Here is a 21,707-nt window from a genome sequence, read left to right on the forward strand (position 1 = left end):
GTTTCTCTGTTATTTTTTCCTTCCCCTCCATGTGACCTTATACAAATAACACATATGCACACGTGGGTATTAAACAATGTTTAAGTTCCAGTTCATTCTTGTATTCAAGAATTTTTTGTACAAGACTTCTTCAGCGCATGTGTAAAGCACATGTGAAATAACAGTGGACCCACAGAGACTCTACAAGTCACTCGCTGTCACTGGACATCCCAGCATGTTAAGCATCTTTAGAGGAGCTAAAGATTTTTAGTGTCGATAAAATGGATCTGTAATCTACGCCATCGTTCATCAGACGTGACGTCCGTCAGCCCACGGACAGATTTAGTGCCAGTCTCGGTTGTTTCTGCCCTCTGCAGCAGTAGAGAGTAGAGAGACACATCTCTGATGATGGCGGCAATATGCTCACAGGTTTGGCAGCTCCTCCGAAAGCTTTCACAAGTTCTCCTTCAGTAAATCACACCCATTTCTTTCTACTTGTAAAACGGTCCTTTTGCTGGTTGTAGCATCAATCACCTCTCTGTGTTCTCCAACCATCAGTCATCTTTTACTGAGGCTGTGGTGCCTGAGCTTGATTTTAACAACACTGATTGTTCCCTTCATATCTGCACTATCTAATTTATTTTTGAATTCTTTAAAAATAAATGTCTGTACTTATTTAAATCTCCATTTGGTTTCAAAGATTGCAGATATGTGTTTCTCCCAACTGTCTGGTGAGGACAATTAAGGTCGCAGTGACTGTGCATCACATTTATGAGTGATTAGAATTCATCAACATGTGCATGAATATGATTGAAACAGATGCCGCTGAACAGTTGATGAATTTGGTTTTTAATGTTTTTTAATTCTCAGTTAAGATCACTAATGTATGACTGTTTCGTGGAATGACATTCACCCCCATGTTTACATCACTATTTATGCAAACGTTCCCTTTTGACTCATCGCTTAAGGAATAGTTTAACATTAGATTGATCAGCAAGGTTATAAAAATGCTTAGATTTTTGTTTCTGAAATGAAATCCAGAATATATAAGAATTTAATCAGTGAGCTTTGGAGGTGTTTGCCATGGTTAGTTTTCTTTTGTTGGAGCCAGGCTAGCTATTTCCCCTTGTTCCCAGTCTTTAGCTAACCAGCAAGTGACTGAAGCTTCATGTTTGCAGCACAGACATGAAAGCAGTTTCAACCGTGTCCTCTAAATCACAGAGAGACATTACATCTGATACATTATGTCTCATTATAATACATGACATTAACCTTTTCAGTCTTCAAATATGTGAAACCTTTTCAATTCTAGTACAAATAAAAGACACAAAACACACACAGCAATTACTACTCACCCTGAGCGTGTGCAGTGACTGGACCGGCAGTCCAGAGATTTCCACCTCTGCCACGTCGTCTGCATGTGCACTGACCCCATGGATGAAGAGGACCGGCCCGCTGTACGGGACGTCTTGATGTGGAACCAGATTCAAATCCCCATCCACCTGGAAGCTGGGGTCCGACACCTCAAACGTCACATCTTCGTTAGCCGCGCAGTCGTCGAACTCGACTGGAAGAAACACATGGATCGGGTGAGTATTATTTATGCCGTCACTCTGAACAGATCATAAACAGAAATGTCAAGAAAAGTCAGTCATTTGAAACAAGCATCCTGAGGTTCGGGAGTGGAAGACAAAGAATTGCCAAACAATCCATGACAACAAGTATTTTCAAGATATAAGCAGACACCCTAAAGACATCAAAACAAAGACAAGATACCCTGAAGTAAGAGTATGATGATCTGAAGAGCTCTGTCTGTGAGGGTTCAATAAAAGTCGGTGATCTCTTCACATAAACCTACTGCAATATTTATGACTTACTGAATAACATATTGCACATTAATGTGTGGCTGTGACTTCTGCTACAGACAAATGCAGCTGTACCCAGTTGCAGGGTCTACAGGAGGAGAAGGGATTTAAGGTACAGCAGGAGAGAAGTGTCACCGCTGAGTAATGTGCGGTTGACGTTTGCACATGTGAGCGCCTCTCTTCGGACTGAGGGACACACCGCCAAGGACTCTGCCAGGCTTTATCCCCTCTGATCGTGTTCATCCTCTCCTTTATCTGCCTCACACACTCCCCTTGGTGTCCCGACATGATCCCCATGTCCCCCCACCCCCCAACCTCAGCCCTGCTTCATCCTTCACCTCCTCTTTACCTCGTCCTCCCATGGCGCTCCCTGCTGTTCTGGATCACGAAGGATGTGTGCATGTGTTGTTGATTACCAACGTAGGTGCAACAGGAATCACATGGTATTGTACAACTCTCAGTGTGTGGACTCATCTCAAGCCACGCTGCCTCAGACATGTGGGTGCTTATGCAAGTCGTTATTAGTTCCTCATGATTTCTCCATGAAATCGAAAAAAACATGACGCACAGGATCTTCCACATGGCTGTCATTCCTAATGTGGCCACGTTATGGAACATAGCCTTTATATAAAGATGGACGACATGTCATCACTTCCTCCTGTGTTACAAAATATGAAGCCAAAATATAGGTCGTAAAATCCAGCCTCCTCTATGTTAGTGGATGGAACATGGACCAAATTTAAAGCAAAATGAAAACCGAAAGTGCTTTCTGTCAGTTTAGGTGCAATTTTTTAAGGTAAGTTTGGTGTTGATAGTTATGTGAGTCTATAAAAACAGAATGAAGCGTCATGATTGACAGCTGAGCCATTGGTCAAGTGTTTGTATGGGTGATGCCTACATTTAATGGCTCCATCCCCCAATCCCCACTCCGCAGACTTGATGTTAGAAGTTATCTATGTTTCCAGGATATTTTGGACATTGGGCTGAAGTGGAGGCTTGTCATCCATCTTTATATAGTCTATGGTTTTGACTGACTAGTTCTCTGTTACCTAGTTTACAAAAAACTAATACTTTTACATGGTCATCATGAAAATAAGAAAAGAATTGCAGATGTTATGTTTCCTCTCTTCTCTGGGATGAGAACGGGATGCTAGGCGGTCCAGATAATGTCCCACATGATTTATCAGTTTAGGATGCAATGTTTTGTCAGCACCAAAGAAGTCGGTGGTTGCTGATGACCAGCTGAAGGAAATATTTCACAAAAGATCTTGATGTCTCTCCTTGTGTGTTCTCTTCACACTGAAGACTGAGAGCCAATCTTTCTGAGGAAGAGAGAAGTTCAGATTTGAGCCCATATTTATCAAGTTTCTCAGAGCGACTCATGGATCAGCGTTGCCTCTGTGAAGATAAAACACGGCTTCCGTCCACAGTGCAAAGGCTGCAAGCTCTCTCTTCTGAACCAGCTCATTAAAACTGGAAACCAATATGCTGTTACCACTGTGATGAATGAATGTTCACTGCTTCACAAATGCAATGTATTCTAATCATTGCAATACAAATAGTTTAAACAGTGGGCATGGTCATAAACACAACCAATTAACATGCAAATCAATCAGTCCGACAGTTTCTCTTTAAAAAGGCAGGATCAATATAAGTGGGTGGCAGCAAAACAAATGGCAGAATAAAAAACAAATATTAATTGTGCACATTTTTGTATCTGAGCCAATGTTATTTTTGTAGATTGTTTTAAGCCAGTGTGTGCTATAGTACTGTATGATGAATGAATAATGAAGTTATAGTTTATATGATTATTAGATGCAGCTTTACTGCATCCATACAATCTTACCAATATCATTCCCACTGTTTATCATCCTGACATGGTCCCGGTGCTGTTTTGTGTTATGGCTGAGCAAAACCAAGACGTTTCTAACACTGCTGCTTCACATAGTAGTAAAACTCTTTGATGGCTTTGATTATGAAACAGGAAATGCAGACTGTCTGCAGTCTGTGACTAATACTGAGCACTGTCAGTGTTCATCACATTTATTCTGGTCATCTGGGCTCAACATTCAACACGTAATAGGCCTAACATATCAGGACAAACAACCAACCACACACACTTACAAGTATTCACACCGATGGTCAATTCAGAGTCTCCATTAAACCTAACCCCACCCTGCGTATCTTTAAACTTTGGGAGGAAGTAAGAGAACCTGGAAAAAAGTCACAATGGAGAACATGCAAACTACACACAGAAAGACACTGGCCTGAATCAGGATACAAACTAAGAATGTTCTAACCAGTGTCCTTCATCCAAAACACACACACACACACACACACAAAGAAATGGTTGTTTCTTGAGTTTTTTGATAGCAGGTGTGAAGGAGATCTGGGACTCAAAGTCACACACCTCCAACTGACTTTTTAAGATTCCTTTATTGTCGTTGCGCATCAATCATGCACGCACAATCATGCTACATCCATAGGTGGACACAGCATACGGAACACAACACACACAAGTGACCACACAGAGCAGTGGGCAGCTGTATATTGGAAAGAGTCCAGGGAGGTGCTATTCAGTTCTATTCTTCGGTTTTGTAGAAAACATGGAATGCAGAGAATAATTGGCTGACATTATAATCATTATTAAAACAGTGTGAGTTTCATTGTTTCTCTTTTTAAGCATTGTTTGGGCCTGTATTATTAAACTCCACTGGCTGTTAGCACCAGTAACCATCACTGTAGCAATATCCACTAAGACTGACAACCCACACAGTATGACATATTATTGTTATTAATAATTACTCAAAATATATAAAACAGAGTAAATCAGCTTCCCACAGTGTTTTTAAAATAATAATGTAGAGTTGTGCATGTACAGTAACCATGTTTGTGTGTCTGTGTAAACATTAAATGTGCAAATGAATAACAAATGTAACCCAAATATGTGCAAAATTACCACTTTCACAATATAGCTCCTACACATAGGCTATAAAGTTAACATAAGATTGCTGCTAAACAACAAATACTAACTGCATGTAGCATTTTAATTATTTAGAAACAGTCACTTGATCTTATTTTGAGTAATACCTTGTTGTATTTGGGCTTTAATAGCTGGTAGTCCTCATGTGTGAGGTTTACCAAACAGTAGGGAAAAGCCTATTGTTTCAGTTCCAATACGATGGCAACCCAGCGCTGTATTAACACAAATTGTTTTCACTGCGGAGAAAGCTGTGACTGTTCTTGTTGTATTTTCTCAATGAAATTAAACACAATGAAGGTGGGATTCATAATTAACTTTTGCATCAAGACTCAATCTGCTCCCTCTCAGCTGCATGTTTGCCAACTCATCTACACTTCTCGCCATTTAACCTTGGAAAAACAACTTGAACTCGTCAATCTGTACACGTCTGTCTTCCATCATCACAGCAAACAAGAGAAATGGTAATTCACTCCATGGTTAGTGTTGCCCTGACTAGAAAATCAATAGACTACACTCTATCAAAGCCCTCATTTACTACACTTAACCTTTGTGACTGTTTAGTCTAGCTCCTTATAAAACTCTCGCTCTGGACATTTTAAAATCTTCCCTCTGGACAGAATAATTTTCTGCCATCTGGATGAAGAGGAGGAGAGAATACTGGAGTGAAGAGTGGAGCAGGACGAGATGAAAATGAAAACAAAGACAAAAACGACAGGAGAGGCAAGGTTACGACAGACACTGAGGGAGAGCTACAAAGTCAACAAGCGACTCTCGAGGGAAACAAGGCTCCATCTCAATATTCAACTCTCACTTCTAAGCCAAAGCATGAAAGATGTGTTCATTTCCATTCCCATTACAAGCCTCAGATTTATTTCAATAACATGGGTGCACTCTTTAGAGTCTGCAAATTGCCAACACCAAACAGTGTCAGTGGCATTTCATAGGCAGCCAGAGAGTGTTTGATGGTATTCTAATGTTGTCAGGTTTTGGGGGATTTCAGAAGAGAACATGGTGAGCTGGCGGCTTTGAAGTCGCACAACAATGACAGAACGCAGCATTTCCCCGCTCACCACCAGCACCACCACGCACCCACTTCCTTTTCTTCAGAGTGCTGGCTCAGAGTTGAAACAACTTTGCACGACATGGATTAGGGTCGCCAAAATCCCTCACTTGTGCCTGGAGAGGAGACGGAAAGAGAGAAGCGCACATTGGGGGGGGGGGGGTCGAGTTCCTTGAAGGCCAAAACCTCCCACTGAGGCTGTGAATGCAAAATGTACCAGGCTGTCGGACATCAAGGGCCATGGTTGCTTTAGGTTTGAGTCTTTTCTGTTGGCGTTCTTGGCTCAAACACCAGTGCAAATTTCTCAATTAAGCTTTTTACAAGGAAAATACGAACATTATATCCTCAGAATTACACAAACAAGTGAGGATTAAATTCTGACACAGTTAAATTTACTCCTTTTCAATATATATATATATATATTGTGAATAAATGCAATGTCAGGTTGTGATGTCTTAGTCAGAAATGTAAAATGAATCAAGTGAAATATTTTTATCCTCTAAAAGATTAAAGATTATCACCTTAAATGTACTAAAAACAGTCATCAGAATAGTGAAGAACACACCTACGGACAAAACTGTAATCTTGATTTTCTGCATCTATACTGATACTATACATATTTTGACATCTAACATTGTCCAAAAGAATTTACGTTGGCTCCACTCTCTTTGTCCATTCTCTTTGAACCCTTAAATTGGACTTTCTTTGCGCCCTCTTTGTCGGGTATAGTAACATTTGCCTTTGAGGTGTTTTGAAGACAATTTTCTGTCTTGTAGCTCAAATGTCAAGTCTCCATGATGGGAGAGATTGGAATCAGAGGAGTAATCTCAAAGGTAGCAGCGCGGGTGCTTTTGAGCTGATAGCTGCCATGTCTAACCAGATGGAGTGTGCCCAGGCTTGTAAAAAAGGCTCAAGAGAACTCCATTCTCAAATAATAACCTGGTATTAGAGAGCAGGCTGCTTTTGAAAAACGTATTTACATTCTGAATTGCGTTTTCGCAGTGAGTTTCCTATCGCACGGCGCAGTGTCGGACCCTCTTGGGATTCAGTGACTCAGCCCTTTGATCAAACTTTGATGTATGGCACTGTCCGCTGTGCTGGAGTCTATTGCCAATTAAAGTACAGTTACTTTGTGATCTGAGACGGCATCACAGAGTTTTCATGAGCACTGGTAAAGGTCAGCCAGGCATGCTAACTACCTGATTAAATAAAACCATCCATTCTACACATCTAACCCACCTCTAAATCTCATGTTACCCTGGTGCTCGAGTCACACGGACGTTCCATACACGCAAGGATTTTATCAAAGCCATTTTTTTATCAAAGACAAGAGCCTTGGAAACATAATCTGTGATCCAAATCAAAACAAAATGCTGAACTCAAATTTCAACATGCAATAAATAATTTAATTATTTTAATAGGAAAACACTGGATAATGACTCAAACCAAATGAACTGTTTTTGATGCTAAAGAGACTGTTTACATCAGTAATATAACAAGTACGGTCAATTGAGAATAAAACATAAACATTATATCACATATATAAAGTGTTGATGTGGCTTATGTTATGTGTACTCGAGTAACAGTTTGACATTATAAAACCCCAATGTACAGAAAAAGTATAAGAGATAAAGACACAGAATTATTTTTCACCCCGACAGTGTAAATTAACTGCTATTTTTCCCAAAAAAATGTGATAGTGATGACAAGACGGGCAAATATATAAAGTGTCTCGAGGAGGAAAATGTATAACCGGATTTAGTTTCCTCTGCTCTGCTCGAAAATTATTTGTGGCTGTGAAAGGCTGGAAATGTAAACCATGTAGCGAGGGATGAAATCATCATGTTAGTGTGCAGTAGGTGCAAAATGATTTATTTAGAGTTTTCAGGTTATTTGCTTGTTTCCTTTGTCCATTTTTCAAAGCAATCGTGACTTTTGAAACATTATTGAACATTGTTGTAACTTGTAAGTCTGTCACTTGGTAATGTGTTGGTGCGATTAAAAATGAAAACAATATTCATGCTTTATGAATACAAATAAATTACTATTGTTTTACCTACCATGTCAACGATTAAAGGTTCACAGCTTTTCTGTATTTGTATCACTCATAGCAATAAAATGAAGGTTAAACATTATAATGGATTTTCTACACGAGGTTGAAGGAACAATCGTGATTTTATGGTAAACAGTAAAAAAAAGTCAACCCTGACTTGAAGACACTACGCTTATGTTACACCCAAGAGAAACCAAAATGTTCCAGCTCCTCAACCTACAAGTGGGACTCACCTCAGCTTCTGACAAGTCATCAAGAGATACAAGGATTTTCTGACAGTATATCTCACCCAGTAAAAAGAAGCACAGACATTTTGACAGACTGGCTGCAAATCCACCTACATTCATTTTATTTTATATACTTACACTTGACAACAAACTACCACAAACACAATTAACATGAAAAAGTTGCAAAAGTTTTAAAAAGCTGTAACAGACACCAGACAGACATTATTCTCAGCCAAGGAGCTGAACAACAGATTAGCAATTGCAGTGGGTCACACAAAATAACATTTAAAAAGAACAAAATCTTCAATTGTTAAATGAAGTGCCTCCATTTCAAATCCTCAAGATTTGATGAAGAGAAAAATTATTGTCAGTGTCCTCACCAACTAACAAGGCTTTCAGAATGTCAATGGCCTCTAAAATTGTTTCTATTGTGAGTGTTATTTTTCATATTTTAAGCAACAATAAAACACTGTAAGAACAGTGAACAGGCTCCACTGAGCAGTGCTGATATTCATAAAATGATTTATTAAGGTTAACAGGTTGCATCAAATCAACCACTTAGACATGTGCAAAAGCTGATTATGCCAAGCTGGCATTTACAAGATCGGTTTCTGACAGTTTAACAGCGGAGGTGAAGTCCTGCACACTCGAAGTGATCTGGGATATCGCAGCGGACTCGACCCCATCTTTGGGGATCATGCACGTGACAGGGTGGTGTTGGGTGATCTGATGATGATTCAGAGAGGTTTGTCTCTACTGTCTGTTTCATTATGGGCTCACTGAGGTTCCTGTTGATCTCTCTCTTCGGAATCAGTCAAAGATGGATGAGAATTCAGAAGGAGAGAAAGAAAAAGAGAGAGAGAGTAATTATGTTGATATAATGAGGGCCAGTACTCTTGCTCTCTCTCTCTCTCTCTCTCGCTCTCTCTCTCTCAAGGTTATATCCTTCCCTTGTTATCACCCTGAGTTACAGTCCATCCACCTGAGCAGGACAGGTAATACCAGGACACCGACACTAGGCAACACACACACACAGTTACATGCCATTTTATCAGAGCCTCACACTGAAACCAGAAGGTTTATGAGACATGATTGATGTTCATTTTATAATGTTTATATAAGTAACATATAGTCCAACATGTCTTTGATCCCATTACAGCCGAGGCTCCTGTACATCCTGTCATTATTTATCCACCGTTTAAACAAGAGCATGAGTCAGCTACGCTAAGTCAATAGCTCAGCTCTGGGCTAAATAATAAAATCAGCAAATAAATAGACAGAAATGTACTGCAGTAAGTGTGCCACATTAAGATTAAGTACACACTCTGCCATACATCTCTTTTTACAATGGTCATGGGTGTTGTAGATCTAGAGGCTGAGTGTCGGCCTCTTCTGAATCCAATTCTCATTGTTTCTTCTGGATCAGTGGACCAATCGTTATTGATTACTAAAAAAAACATATATTTAACAAAATGTGAAAATGTTAAGCAATACGTTGTAAAAATATAGATGGATAGAAAGTGGAGATATTTGCTGGTATATGTTGTCTAGTAGATCTACAGATACATGGAAAATGTCTTTAAAGTCAGTGGGTAGGTTACCATACTTTGTACATTCCAACATGCTGATGTTGATGAAGTGCAGCTAAGTGCTGCTAAGGATTATGGGAATGTCATTAGTTTTGCAGGTGCAAGACAAACTTAAAAAAATCTGACTTGATGATGAGGCTAGATGAAATATCTGGGGGATTAGCAAAATCATTACAATTCAGCCTGAGGGAAAAATGAATAAATGTACAACATTTTATATAAAACCAGAAAATAGTTGTGGAGAAATTTTGAGTCAATGTATACCCCAGGGGATCAGTAAATTATTAGGATTCATTCACTGCAACGAATGGAAGTCTGGACAAAAAAAGTTTTATGCCAAACTATCTGCTCAATGTTCTGATATTTGACAGAATAAGTGAAAATCTTGACCTGCTGCTGGCACAATAAAAAAAAAAAACTCCTGAGATCATCAGCCTTGTAGGGATTCATCATCCAGACACCTTAAGTATGTGCAGTAATTCACATGGCAATTGATGTGATAGTTGTTGAGATATTTCATGAACAAAAAAATGAATAAAACAGATTCAACCTCACACGTACATGTTGCAATACACTACAACCCTGCTTCTTATTTATGGCCAGATGTTATGTTACATGTGAAGCAGAGATGGATTTTCAGCTGCAGACCTCAGCACTGCTCCAGATGCTGTGGCCTCAGTGCCAGAGCTCGGTCACGCCAGTTTATATTTGCAATCAAGTTGAGTTGCTACTCTTCAATTGCATTAAATTACTGCCCTGCGAATCATCTACCAGATAAAAGGAGGACAACGGAAAATCTATCCATCTCTATGCCTGTTTTATTTCTCATGCAGTTTTATTTAATTTGGATTTCGGCAATCATAATGTTCAGCCCTGACAAGACAAGGCAAATAAGAAAGAACCTTGGGCTTATTAGATTTTAACAAGGTTTTCTGAGCATCTTTTCTCTGCCATAATTGCTATGTGTATTTCCCCCGACGGGCTGCAGCACTTTTGTTTCTAATCACCCCTGTTCATCAGGATGCAAACAAAGTCACGGAGAGACTCCTCCACCCCATCGAGCCACGAACTCGACAGACGCAACCCACCAAATCAAACCCTCATTATTACCGGCAGCACTTCACACTGAGGCCTGAGGCAGATAATGACTGGGAATAGCACTTCTCACATTTCTGACAGGAAGAGCATGCATCTTACGAGCACCTTTATTTACTTTTTAAGTGTTGCATCGGGTCTGGAGGATGATTCAACTGAACAAACCCGTCAGTGTGTTTTAGCGACTGGTGTAAAGGGAGTAGAAAAGTAAACATAATCAAACAACCCTCACTTACAAGCAATTAATTCATGCACTCATCTGTGGAAATATACTGTTCAAGGTTTAACATACATACACATCACTGACAGCAACAGTAAACACCCCGCTGCATCCACGCATGATGGAAATGTTAAGGCCTACAGGCTCACTCTTTGAAGTTGCCTGTTCCAAGGTTACACCTGCTTGAATATGAATCCATTTAAATTCCCATTTTAAAAAGCCATAGCGTAGCTCCCTTGATACAGTTTTTATATGAAAATACAAATGAAAATACTTCAGCGCATTTTGTGATTGAGATCCCCTGAAGCGCGGCAACAGATCTGAAGGGTGTGAGTGAGGATTATTCTATCACCGTAACAAACTTCAATCAGCCTGCGTTTGTTTGTCAGCTGCAGGGCAACGCGGGGCAGGGGTGGATGCCAGCAGGAGATAGAGACAGACACACAGAAGCATTGCTGTAGTCAAATAAAGACACATCTAATGGTCAGTGGGTTTCAGGGCAACGTGGCAGCTGTACAACATAGCACAAGGGAACCGTTAGCGAGCCAGATATTAGGAGACAATATTCGGTGCAGCAGGTGCTTAATTGGTGTATCAGAAAATTAGAGAAATGAAGATCTTAGTCATTCATCTGCACCACCAGGCAGCCAGCACAATGAGCCAGATGACCTCAAACAATGCACACTCACTGCTATCAGTCATCTCGGCCAAAACTGACTACTGGACCATTAATGTGTCCGCGAACAGGCCAGACGAGCGCCCCCGTCGCTCTGGCACAACAAGTGAAGTGATGGGAATCTGAACATGTCACCTGCTCAATTTGGCTTTTTATGAGAGGACAAGCGTCCGCAGGGATCACAGGATAATACGTGAAAATGGAAGGAGCTGTTTGTCACACTGTTGATTATCAGCCCTAAAATAACCATTCTGAACTCGCTGCCAAAATAAATTCTAGAGGTCAAAAGTCGTTCTGTGTCCTTTGGAACATATGATTGCAATTGAGGGACCATCTGGCGCTGCAGGAGCTGCAGGGGAAGCTCTGAGTCATATCGCAGGATTGTCTGTGGACTGCAGCAGTGGGACGCTCTTGACTTCCAAATGTACTGGAGCCATAAATATGATAATTTGTTTCTGCAGCTCTCGCCTGCTGACCACTGAAACACCCAATTTTCCTGTGTCTGACATTCAACTTGTTTGGTTTACCATGTGTATATCATATATGTAAAACTATGCAGTTTAAGGATCATTTTAGTCATGAATGATGCATGCCCAGTTACAATGGCCACACACGTTCACAGATTTCAACATGCTTCCCCCCCCCAAAAAAAGCCCATGAAGCTTGTAGTTCCGCCCCGCTGTGAAAAGGCTTCAGGGCTGCCTCGTGGACATTTTCAGCCTTTTATGCTCACTTTCCTCAAGTTTTTCCTTAAGTGTTGCAGACTTTGGGACTTCAGGGATTTACAGCATCCTGCATGATGTTAAACTAAATTAGAAAAAAACTTTGGCAAGAACAACCTTACACATGCAGAGCAGTGAGAACTGCACCTGTGTCTTTTTTCTATCGAAATATTAAGACAATCTCCGCTTGTCTGATTAGGTTTAACAACATAACTGACATGGACGCTACTATTATATTCAGAAAGTGAGAATCACATTAAGTATTAGCCTCGCGGTTCTCTCTCTGCAAATGTGCCTCTCCCCCACATAACATGATTTCACTAAGAGCTGTCACTTCCCTCATGCAGTAACCAACCAGGTGATTTAACTCAGAGAGTTTGGAGCTTTGCTGCTTATGCTCCTTTAACTGAAGAGGGTAGATTCCTGCCGGCACCTGCATTAGAGGATGTGACAAACAGGATCCTTCATGGGCTTTAATCAGCAGACTGAAGTCTCTAGTCACCACCTTTTCTCACTGGACAATTTTACAACAGGTTAACAGAGTCAGGTGGATATTGTGTTTTTGGTTAAGCTGTTGTTTCTCTCGTATTATTTCCACAGACGACACCACGATGAATAAAATCTATTCTGTTAACACGGAGCTGTTGTTTTTGAGATCATTATTCTACAGCTATAAATTCATCGGCAGCCCCTCTTCAACATCACAGCAATGCAGAGGTTTGTGCTCAGGTTGAACTTAATGACCAATTATATGCATCTATCTTTCTACTTGTTGCTTTGCAATAACATAATGGGCTGGATCTCAATAATCTCTTTCCTTCTGTCCTTTTGTCAAAACCTTTAGCACAGCCAGGGTTTGTGCCGTCTTGATTTCAGAGTTCAGTTACCGAATTATTTCCGTCACACTAATATGTCTCGTATGTCTACAACTCCAGCCAGTGCTGTAGCTGACGTCCTTTATGAGCGTGCCTCCTTTCTAAGGTGAGGAGCCGGACAGCCTGCGCGCGGTGGGTATTGACACCAGGAGTATATTAATACCATCTTATTAAGTGTTTGGATGCTGAACCTGAAAAAAAGCTGCGCTCTGTCTGTTAATCAGTGCGACTTGAGTCTGTGAGCGAGTCTGTGCATCTGTAAGGATGACTGCACAAGATGAGACAGATAGATGAGATACCAGATGGTGCAGAGATTAGACATGATCATGTATATATTTGCTGTGGCTTCTTGCCTTTCCAACAATGCTAACTCCCCTAGCTGCTCGAGGTACCACAGACACACACAGACACACACAGACACACACAAATCCATAAGCAAATCATAGCAACACCCAGGTTGAACCACTGAGGCTGCCGTACTCAGTGGTTTCCCTCGCCCACTCGAAAGGAGCCCTGCTGGGTTCCAGGCTATGAGCCAAAGACAGGAAAGCAGCATATGGGTGTGAACATGAAGTAATTCTGTCACTTCTGTGACAGCAGCACATTGTTATCTTCTTACTGAGTGCACAGTTTACTTGATATGTCTGGTTAAAGGTCTTGCTGAGGTATAACTAACTTAGTTGAAAGTGCACTGTCAAGGATTTGGGGTTTCGAAGATAACTTTTGTACCATTTACTGTATGAAAGTGTGTTGCCTCTATACAAAGTCCCAGTTCACCCTTTAGCCCTACCACTTGGCCGTACCCCTTCATTTTGAATATGGCTGTGAAGGGGTGGTGTTCACCCATCTCTGTATGTGATGTAGGGGTGGTGGCCATCCAACCCTTCAAACACATTCAGGATCGCCTTAAAATGAAGGGTTGACAGAAATTCACCAATGCTTTACAGATAGATGAAGAGAATCAACATGGTGACCGCTGCCGGTAAAATGCTTATAAATAAAAGTATGAAATCTTGTGAAATAACCATGAAGAAGTCCAGCGGAATATCTAATTCAAAATCCAGTAGTGAAATGAATTGCTGTTACAAACGTTTCAGGAAAAACGCTGCACATGCCCTAAAAACAACCATGTAAACAGTGCGTGTGAGATTAACAGGTAACATTAGTTTATATGGTTTGTCACTGTAATGACGTTGGTGAGGACGTAACGAGTGGTGTCCCAATTCCTAGTGGAAGGTTTTCTATCGCTCACTGTTGTGGCTCAGGTTAAAGGGGACACTCCCAGCGAAGGACACTTCATTTCCAAGGGTAGAGCCAAGGGAGAGGAATCAGGACAGGACCAAATTCTATAGCATTCTACTGTCATTATTTGTTGTTGCAAGACAAACCTTTTTCTACAGTGTCAAAAACTACCTGTATATCACCTCTTGTTGATAAATGACCCACTCCACTTCTGTGCAAGAGACAAACAATAGATTACAAAAGGATTCATTACATTTGATGAAATAGTTGCATAAAATCATTCCCATACAAATTTTTATCTAACATAATCAAGATCTCCTGCAGAATTGTTGTGTAGACCTTGTACCTGCTGTGCACTCTGCTCCAAACATTTGGTGTTTTGCCATCTTGAAATATGTATTGAGGCCAACTTTACACAAGAAACTTATATTGAAGCGCATACTTTGCCAAGTTTATATTATATAATATATTTTTTATGGCAATAAATATTTTTGTAATATCAAGTTTTTGTCTTTACAGTGTCGTGCAACATCTCAGTATAACAATATAAATAGAAAAAAAAAATATACAGTGAATTATACAGTATTATTCAGGGTTGAAACACGACTATTTTCTCCACATATTTGACTGCAAATACAAAAAGTGTTGCTGGTAGCACAAGTTACAGATGTAAATACTGAGAGTAAAAACAAGGATAAAAAATAAAGGTAAAATAATCTACAAAGGATATGAAACTTTGTATGTTGCTGTAACTTCGGAGTAACATTATCAAGCAGATAATTTTAGCTTTGGCCTTAAGATGGAGCATGAAAATGTACAGATAATGAGACGGCTCTCTGTCTCGTCAGTAAATTGAACTTTTCTGCGCATAATTAGAAGAATGCTTTTTTGTTGTTCATGGATATAAAGTCTGCAAGAAATGCGTGGAAAGGGGGCAATAAAATAATGACGTGCAGATGCTCGTGAATGGTTTGTTTGTGAGGGTGAAAGAAAATGAAATATGTGGTATGTTTGATGGCTGTCTTCTGCAGCTGCCACTGAAAACACCTGTGTTTATAGACTATAAACATAATTGCAACTGATTGAAATAACCTCATGCAACCACATACACACGTTTAAAGACGAACACACTCAGAAACATTCACTACCTACGGCGGACCATTCAAATATAGAGCTGAAGCTTATTAAGTGTCGGGTGATAAAACAACAACCCTAATTATCTGATGAGAGGAAGACAGGGTCGTAACTTTTTTGATAAAACATAAAGAATAATTGCATCCCTCGCAGCACGTATTGAGCAAGTGAGCCAATCAAAAACAATCCCTGATGTAAACAAAGCATCCCTCTAAAGGGTAAAATTAACAGATCTATTTACTTTCCTGAATTGTAGCATCGCATTATGTTTTAATATTTGCTCTTGGTAATAGCATTTATATTTATGCTATACAAACAATTTTACCAATAACAAGTTTTTTTATTGTGTCTGAAAAAAGTTTAACGCACAGAGCAAGTTTTCCTCACCGACTAAACCATTTTATATTGACAGACCTTGTTGTTTGCTGTATTTCCATCACTACTTTAACATGTAAGTGTTTTCATACACTAGCACAGTGCCCATTCTCAATGTGGCTGTTTGGAATGGGCCTGTGGTAATCCCAGCCGCCACATTTACAAGTGTGACGCCGATCAATGAACTGTTCTCAAGATAACAAACATACAGAGATTCCTGGAATTATTAAATCTATCAAGAAAATCAGTTTCTCATTTCACAGAGTTTAAATAAAGTGTGTGTCAATAGTTGAAATCTGAGGGGCAGGGTTTCTCAAGCTGTCACACCAGTAAACTAACACTGAATGTCTTGCTGTTGTTTGAAATAATGGTAGAAGAACTCAGTGAAGCTGTCTCCAGCCAAATTGATCTCCTGAGTCCAGAAAAAAAACTATCCTAGCACTGAACTAAAGTTTCATTTAAAGTTTCTATGGAGGTCAGTACAAAGGTTACCTTGTCCAAAAGTGGACCAGGCAAACTTAAAATGACCATGTCCCCTTTTAAACCAGTCGGTCAAACCAAGAACTTTATTGGACTGCAACTCAAGGAATAAAGTTGTGCTGAAAACACTTTAACTCATTTAATATAACCCAAACAACATCAAATCTTAAGACAGAGAGTTACTTTCTTCTGGTAATAAAAAAGTATTTACACATGAAATACAGATTAGTCAAAGTTAATGCAACCGTGCATTAAACCTCAACTTCAGAGTATGGACTGTTGGACTTGACCAAAGAAATGCACAACTCCATTTTACAGACTTGGAATCTGCTGTATATTACAGTTCTTTAGAAAAAATGCCCATATTCAGTTCGCTTAAGACCACAGAGGTAATTGTAATTTTTTTGTGAGGTTGGGGAAACGGTTCCCTTCTTGATAAATACAAACATGAGCATTAAATCTTACTAAATTCATCCAGATTTGTATTTTGGATCTGCACCTAGTTTTAAATAATCACACATATTTATTATTAATTAATTATTTTCTGAGTAAAAAATTAAAAGCTTAAAAAACGTCCTATCTCATCATGTCACATCCTTCCACTAAGTTTTTTGGCCATCTGTCCAAAAGATTTTGCTCACAAACAAACAGACAAATGCAAAGGGTGAAAAAAAATCACTCTTTTGAAAGATATAATTTGTCTGTCATTGAACTTCTAAACCACCACTACCCTCCATTATTCATGAACTCATGTGCTTGCTCTATTGACTGATTTGTTCCAACACTTACACAGAAGGAAATATCACATAAAAGATTCTATTTTAAAAAAGATATTATTTGAACCACAGATCTACAGGATGTTCTGGAGCAGTTTCCCAGATGGTGAAAACTGCTCTGACTGATTGTGGTCTCTGATCTTTTCAGGCAATCGCATCTTTCCAAAATCAAGATGTGCCAACGTCTGGACTGAATAATGTAATATTAATCTTGACAGTTCATATCTGCTTGCCAAAACCTGCTCCCTAAATTCCTTCAAAGCTGCAATTAAAAACATCATGTTACTAATTGATGAACATCCTCTTAGTTGAACAGCCTGTATTGAATTAAACATGTGGAGTTTATTTTTAATTTCAGGAGTGCTGTGAATGATGTTTGTTAGACCTAGTAGTAGATGTACCGTGATGCGCATCAGAAATGTAAATTCCCCTGTTAAGTAGGTTAGGCAGAGCCAACACATGAGCACAGGGAGGAAGCAAGAGTGAGGTTCTTCAGTAACGATAGAGTGGTGGAGAGAGAGGGACTCAGAGCGACTCAGATGAGAGGAAGAGAGGAAGAGACACTATATCAAACCACTGCCAGTTGCACAATGATTGCAGATGGGGTCTTGGCACTTCTGTCCCTGATGCTCTGATTGCAGCCTCTGTGGGTTGCCTCTCTCGCTGCTGACTCCACCTCATGTGCCAGTGGACCAGCAGCAAGTGCAATGACAGAAAGGTGAGATATCATCTGAATGTCATAAACAATGAAAATGAATATTGTAAGCATAGCAAAATATTATTTTGAGCATCAATAAAGCAACTAGTCAAATCATAGACTGTTTATGAAGCCAAAATATCCCGGATACAAACACTGGCGTGTCATTTGGAGTCAGAGTCTGTGCAGTGGTGATCTGGGATGGAGCAGTAAACATGTGAGCAAATATCACAGTGATACAAGCTGCCTAAAATGACAGAAACCATGTATCAGCCACATTTATTTTATTTGATCAAACTTTAGACTTTTTAAATTGGTCCAAGTCCCACTCATTAACATGGAGGAGGCAGGGCCAATACTGCATACCTGCATCGTCTCAATGGAACATATTAGCTCAGTGTTTTGATTCAGTCTCTTTTGTCTCGGCTGCAGTCGGCACCTGTTTTCATCAAAAAGCTGTAGAACACAGTGCAGTGAACAAACGCAGCACCAAACAGATTCAATTAGTTTCTCTCAGCTGAAAAACCAAACGTTTCCCTCGGGAGTCGGTGGAGAGTCTGACAGAGATTGGACTTATTTCTATGGCCTACATGTGGTACTGTTGTATAATATCAGCTGTGAATGTAGTTAGGCAACAATTTAGTAATTAGTTGTTTATTCAGCTTATTCCACTTCCCCTGAAAAAAAGTTTCCATCGTCCTTTTCAACAATGAGCAGATAATGGATTCCACTTCATGTAGAGGTAAAACTGAGAGAGAATCCACCCATAAAGTTATGTGTGCAAATACGGGAAATGTAATCGGCTCTAACTTCTGTGAAATATCCCAGAGATATACGATCATGCTTCAAATACCTCATAAATTCAACTGCAGGATCCCTCGCTACAAATCACATTTCAAAGAGCCGTGCATCAGCCCACATATGGTGTAACTTATCATAATTCTCGTCAAAATCTCTCATGGCATTTTCTTTTGTCGCTGATGATTTGCTATCCACCATTGAAAGATTTGGTGCCTCCTCAGCTTTATATTCCACTTCCTTCCTTTCCTCCGCAGCTTCTGCCATTTACTCTCCTCTATCCACGGCATCACTCTCTCCTCTCCTCCCTCCATCCACCCCCACCCTCCTAACGATCCCTAGCTGCTACACCATACACCACAAGCCTGCAGTTACATGTTGACCCATATAAGGTTGAATGTAGCTGTGGGCCAGATAAGAGCACTGGGGACACACATGGATTATTTCTTTATCTTGGTTCCCTTCTTCCAACAACATCACTGCTTGCAAACAAACACCCTGCCCACAGAACACATGTTTTGTCTGTAATACTCAGATTTCCAAAGAAAATACCGTATGTAGTAACATCCACACCCACACATACCCGTACATGTACTAGCCTTTCCTGTAATTACAGTCATTTGTCAAGAGCGCACCTTGATTTATGGTCAAATTAAAAATACACCGGAAAAGAAGCTGCTAGTCCGGCTCCAGAAGGTGATTAATGCTACGCCATTACAGGCGCGAGAGTGGCGTGATCCAGATATGCACCTTCTCACAGAGAGACGAGCAGGTGATAACATGACTTCACTCTGCAGGTGTAGAGTATGTGGCTGCACTGGGGTGGCTCTGGTTCGGTGGTGGATTTAGGGCTGTGCACGGCAGGTTATGAATCCAAATTTATAGTTAAGTAGAGCAACAACGTGTGGGACACAGCTGCTTTCACTCAGCATGAAGCTGGACTGTTTATAGTTTTGCTTTATCTCAAGGAATCTCCTCTTTTTTAATTGCCTCTCTGCTTTAGTTTAAGCAAATGCCACAAGACAAAAACGGTCTTCTTGGCTTCGGGCCAGAAAAGTGACAGTGACATTTTGCTGAGAAACCTCAATAAAGACATAAAATAAGGCAATAAAAAAGGCTCTTATTATTCTTACTTGTAAATGTAATGCTTGTTTTAGGCTATTCTTCTTTTTATTTACTGAGGAGCGTCTGATGGTTGTCTGTCTGAAGCATCATAGAAATAATGATGTGCTCTGTGACATTATAAGGCCTGAAGGGACGTGCCAGGTGCAAGGTGTTCCACACGGTGCCGTGCTGAAGCAAATGCACCACAGCAATCTCCTGCATGAGAATACATTTGAATGATGTGAAGCCGAGGATGAAAGCAATCTTTAAATTTGCAAATAAATCACACAAGCTATCTTTCATATGCTGCATGATGGAGCATTTGATTATAAAAAACAAGTGTGCATATGTTTTTGTGCACGTGGTGTTTGAGTTGTAACAAATTCCCTGAGCAGCATTATTGTGTGTTTCTGAGCGCAGCAAATTTTATCGCCCAAACTAAATAAGAGCAGGTCTGTGTGGGACAGGAGCAAAAAATAAAACAGATGAGAGAGCTGTTCCATTTGTCCAGTTTATCTAAAACCACTAGGCTATATCAGAATTCAAGTACCTTTAAATTGCCTCGATGATAAAGAAGGAGGGGAACACGGGACGAGAGACCAGGATTGTGCCAGCGAGGTCTTCGGAGCTCAATGCAGTTAATATGCCTCAGGCCTCGTGCCAGCCAGAGAGCTCCGCATCCACAGACTGCTGCCACACATGGAGTAGGCCGTCTCCTCCAGGTAATCTTTTTTAAGTCAAGTCTTAAGGAATGCTTAATTAAAAAAAATCTGAAAGATGCTATAGAAAAGGCTGAAGGCTGGCATGTTTTTAGGAGTAATCATGTTTTGTGGTGGGACTGCAGAATGCCTCGCAGAGCCTTGGTCTTCCTCTGCAGGAAACAGATAAGGTAGCTGTCCTGGTTCCTTCTCCACATTTCAATGGCTGTCGGCGTGTTGTGCCCTATAGCTTCCCAGTGCACCATAAAATCAAAACTGTATTTTCACCTAAGGTTTGCATAAATTAACAGAACGTAATGTCTTTTTACGATGGCCTCTCGGAGGAGGCGCACTCCCAGCCATAAACATTCATGAAGAAGTCCAGTTTCTCGCGCCGTAACAGCATTACTGATATTATGAAGTATTATTATTTCTGACAGCCTGCCAGGTTGGTGACAGCAAACTGCATCAACTTTACTGCCACCTCTGAGAGGACAGCAGTGAGGCGAGAAACAAACAGCTTGCAAAACTAAGGTGAGCTATAACACCGTCCTGGAATCAATACATCTCATTGCTGTATTTCTCTGCATCGTGGCAGAACCCACTGAGCGAAAGAACTATTAAAGAAACTTTTCTGAACTGAGAACCTAAATCATCTCTCAGTAAATGTCATCGGCGGCTTTTCTGGCTAATGCCTCTCAACCCTGTGGAGATGAATGCTTGGTTTTTGGAACATGAAAAAGAAATAAAGCACTTATTTTCTTTTTTTGGTGTAATAGTATTAAAGGTAAAGCCCCATATTGAAATCTCTGCTCGCTTCTTTTAGACAGCAGGTTTTTTCCTAATAAGACTGGTTGCTGCTACAGTGAAACAAAACAGCCACAAAGAATCCGTTGAGCACAGTTATTTCAGTAAGTGAAGTCAGTATTTCATAATATGTATGATTCAGCAGAAATCTCTCACCATTGGGTCAAGATCTCATATACACCTGAATAAACTCAAATTTTCAGGCTTTTCTATGAAGCCTTTTATCTAAAATTAATATCGTTAAGGTTTTCA

General features: G+C 40.2%; 1 protein-coding gene across 1 annotated transcript in view; it reads right to left on the reverse strand.

The window, feature by feature from the left end:
• cdh13 (cadherin 13, H-cadherin (heart)) overlaps positions 1–21,707 on the reverse strand; it is a 275,119-nt gene that overhangs the window by 171,267 nt on the left and 82,145 nt on the right. Inside the window, exon 3 of the mRNA XM_020079467.2 lies at positions 1,335–1,546. Within this exon, the coding sequence (XP_019935026.2) occupies positions 1,335–1,546 (212 nt within the window). The remainder of the gene's footprint in view (positions 1–1,334; positions 1,547–21,707) is intronic.

Source organism: Paralichthys olivaceus, chromosome 7 (assembly GCF_024713975.1).
Source record: "Paralichthys olivaceus isolate ysfri-2021 chromosome 7, ASM2471397v2, whole genome shotgun sequence".
NCBI lineage: Eukaryota > Metazoa > Chordata > Actinopteri > Pleuronectiformes > Paralichthyidae > Paralichthys > Paralichthys olivaceus.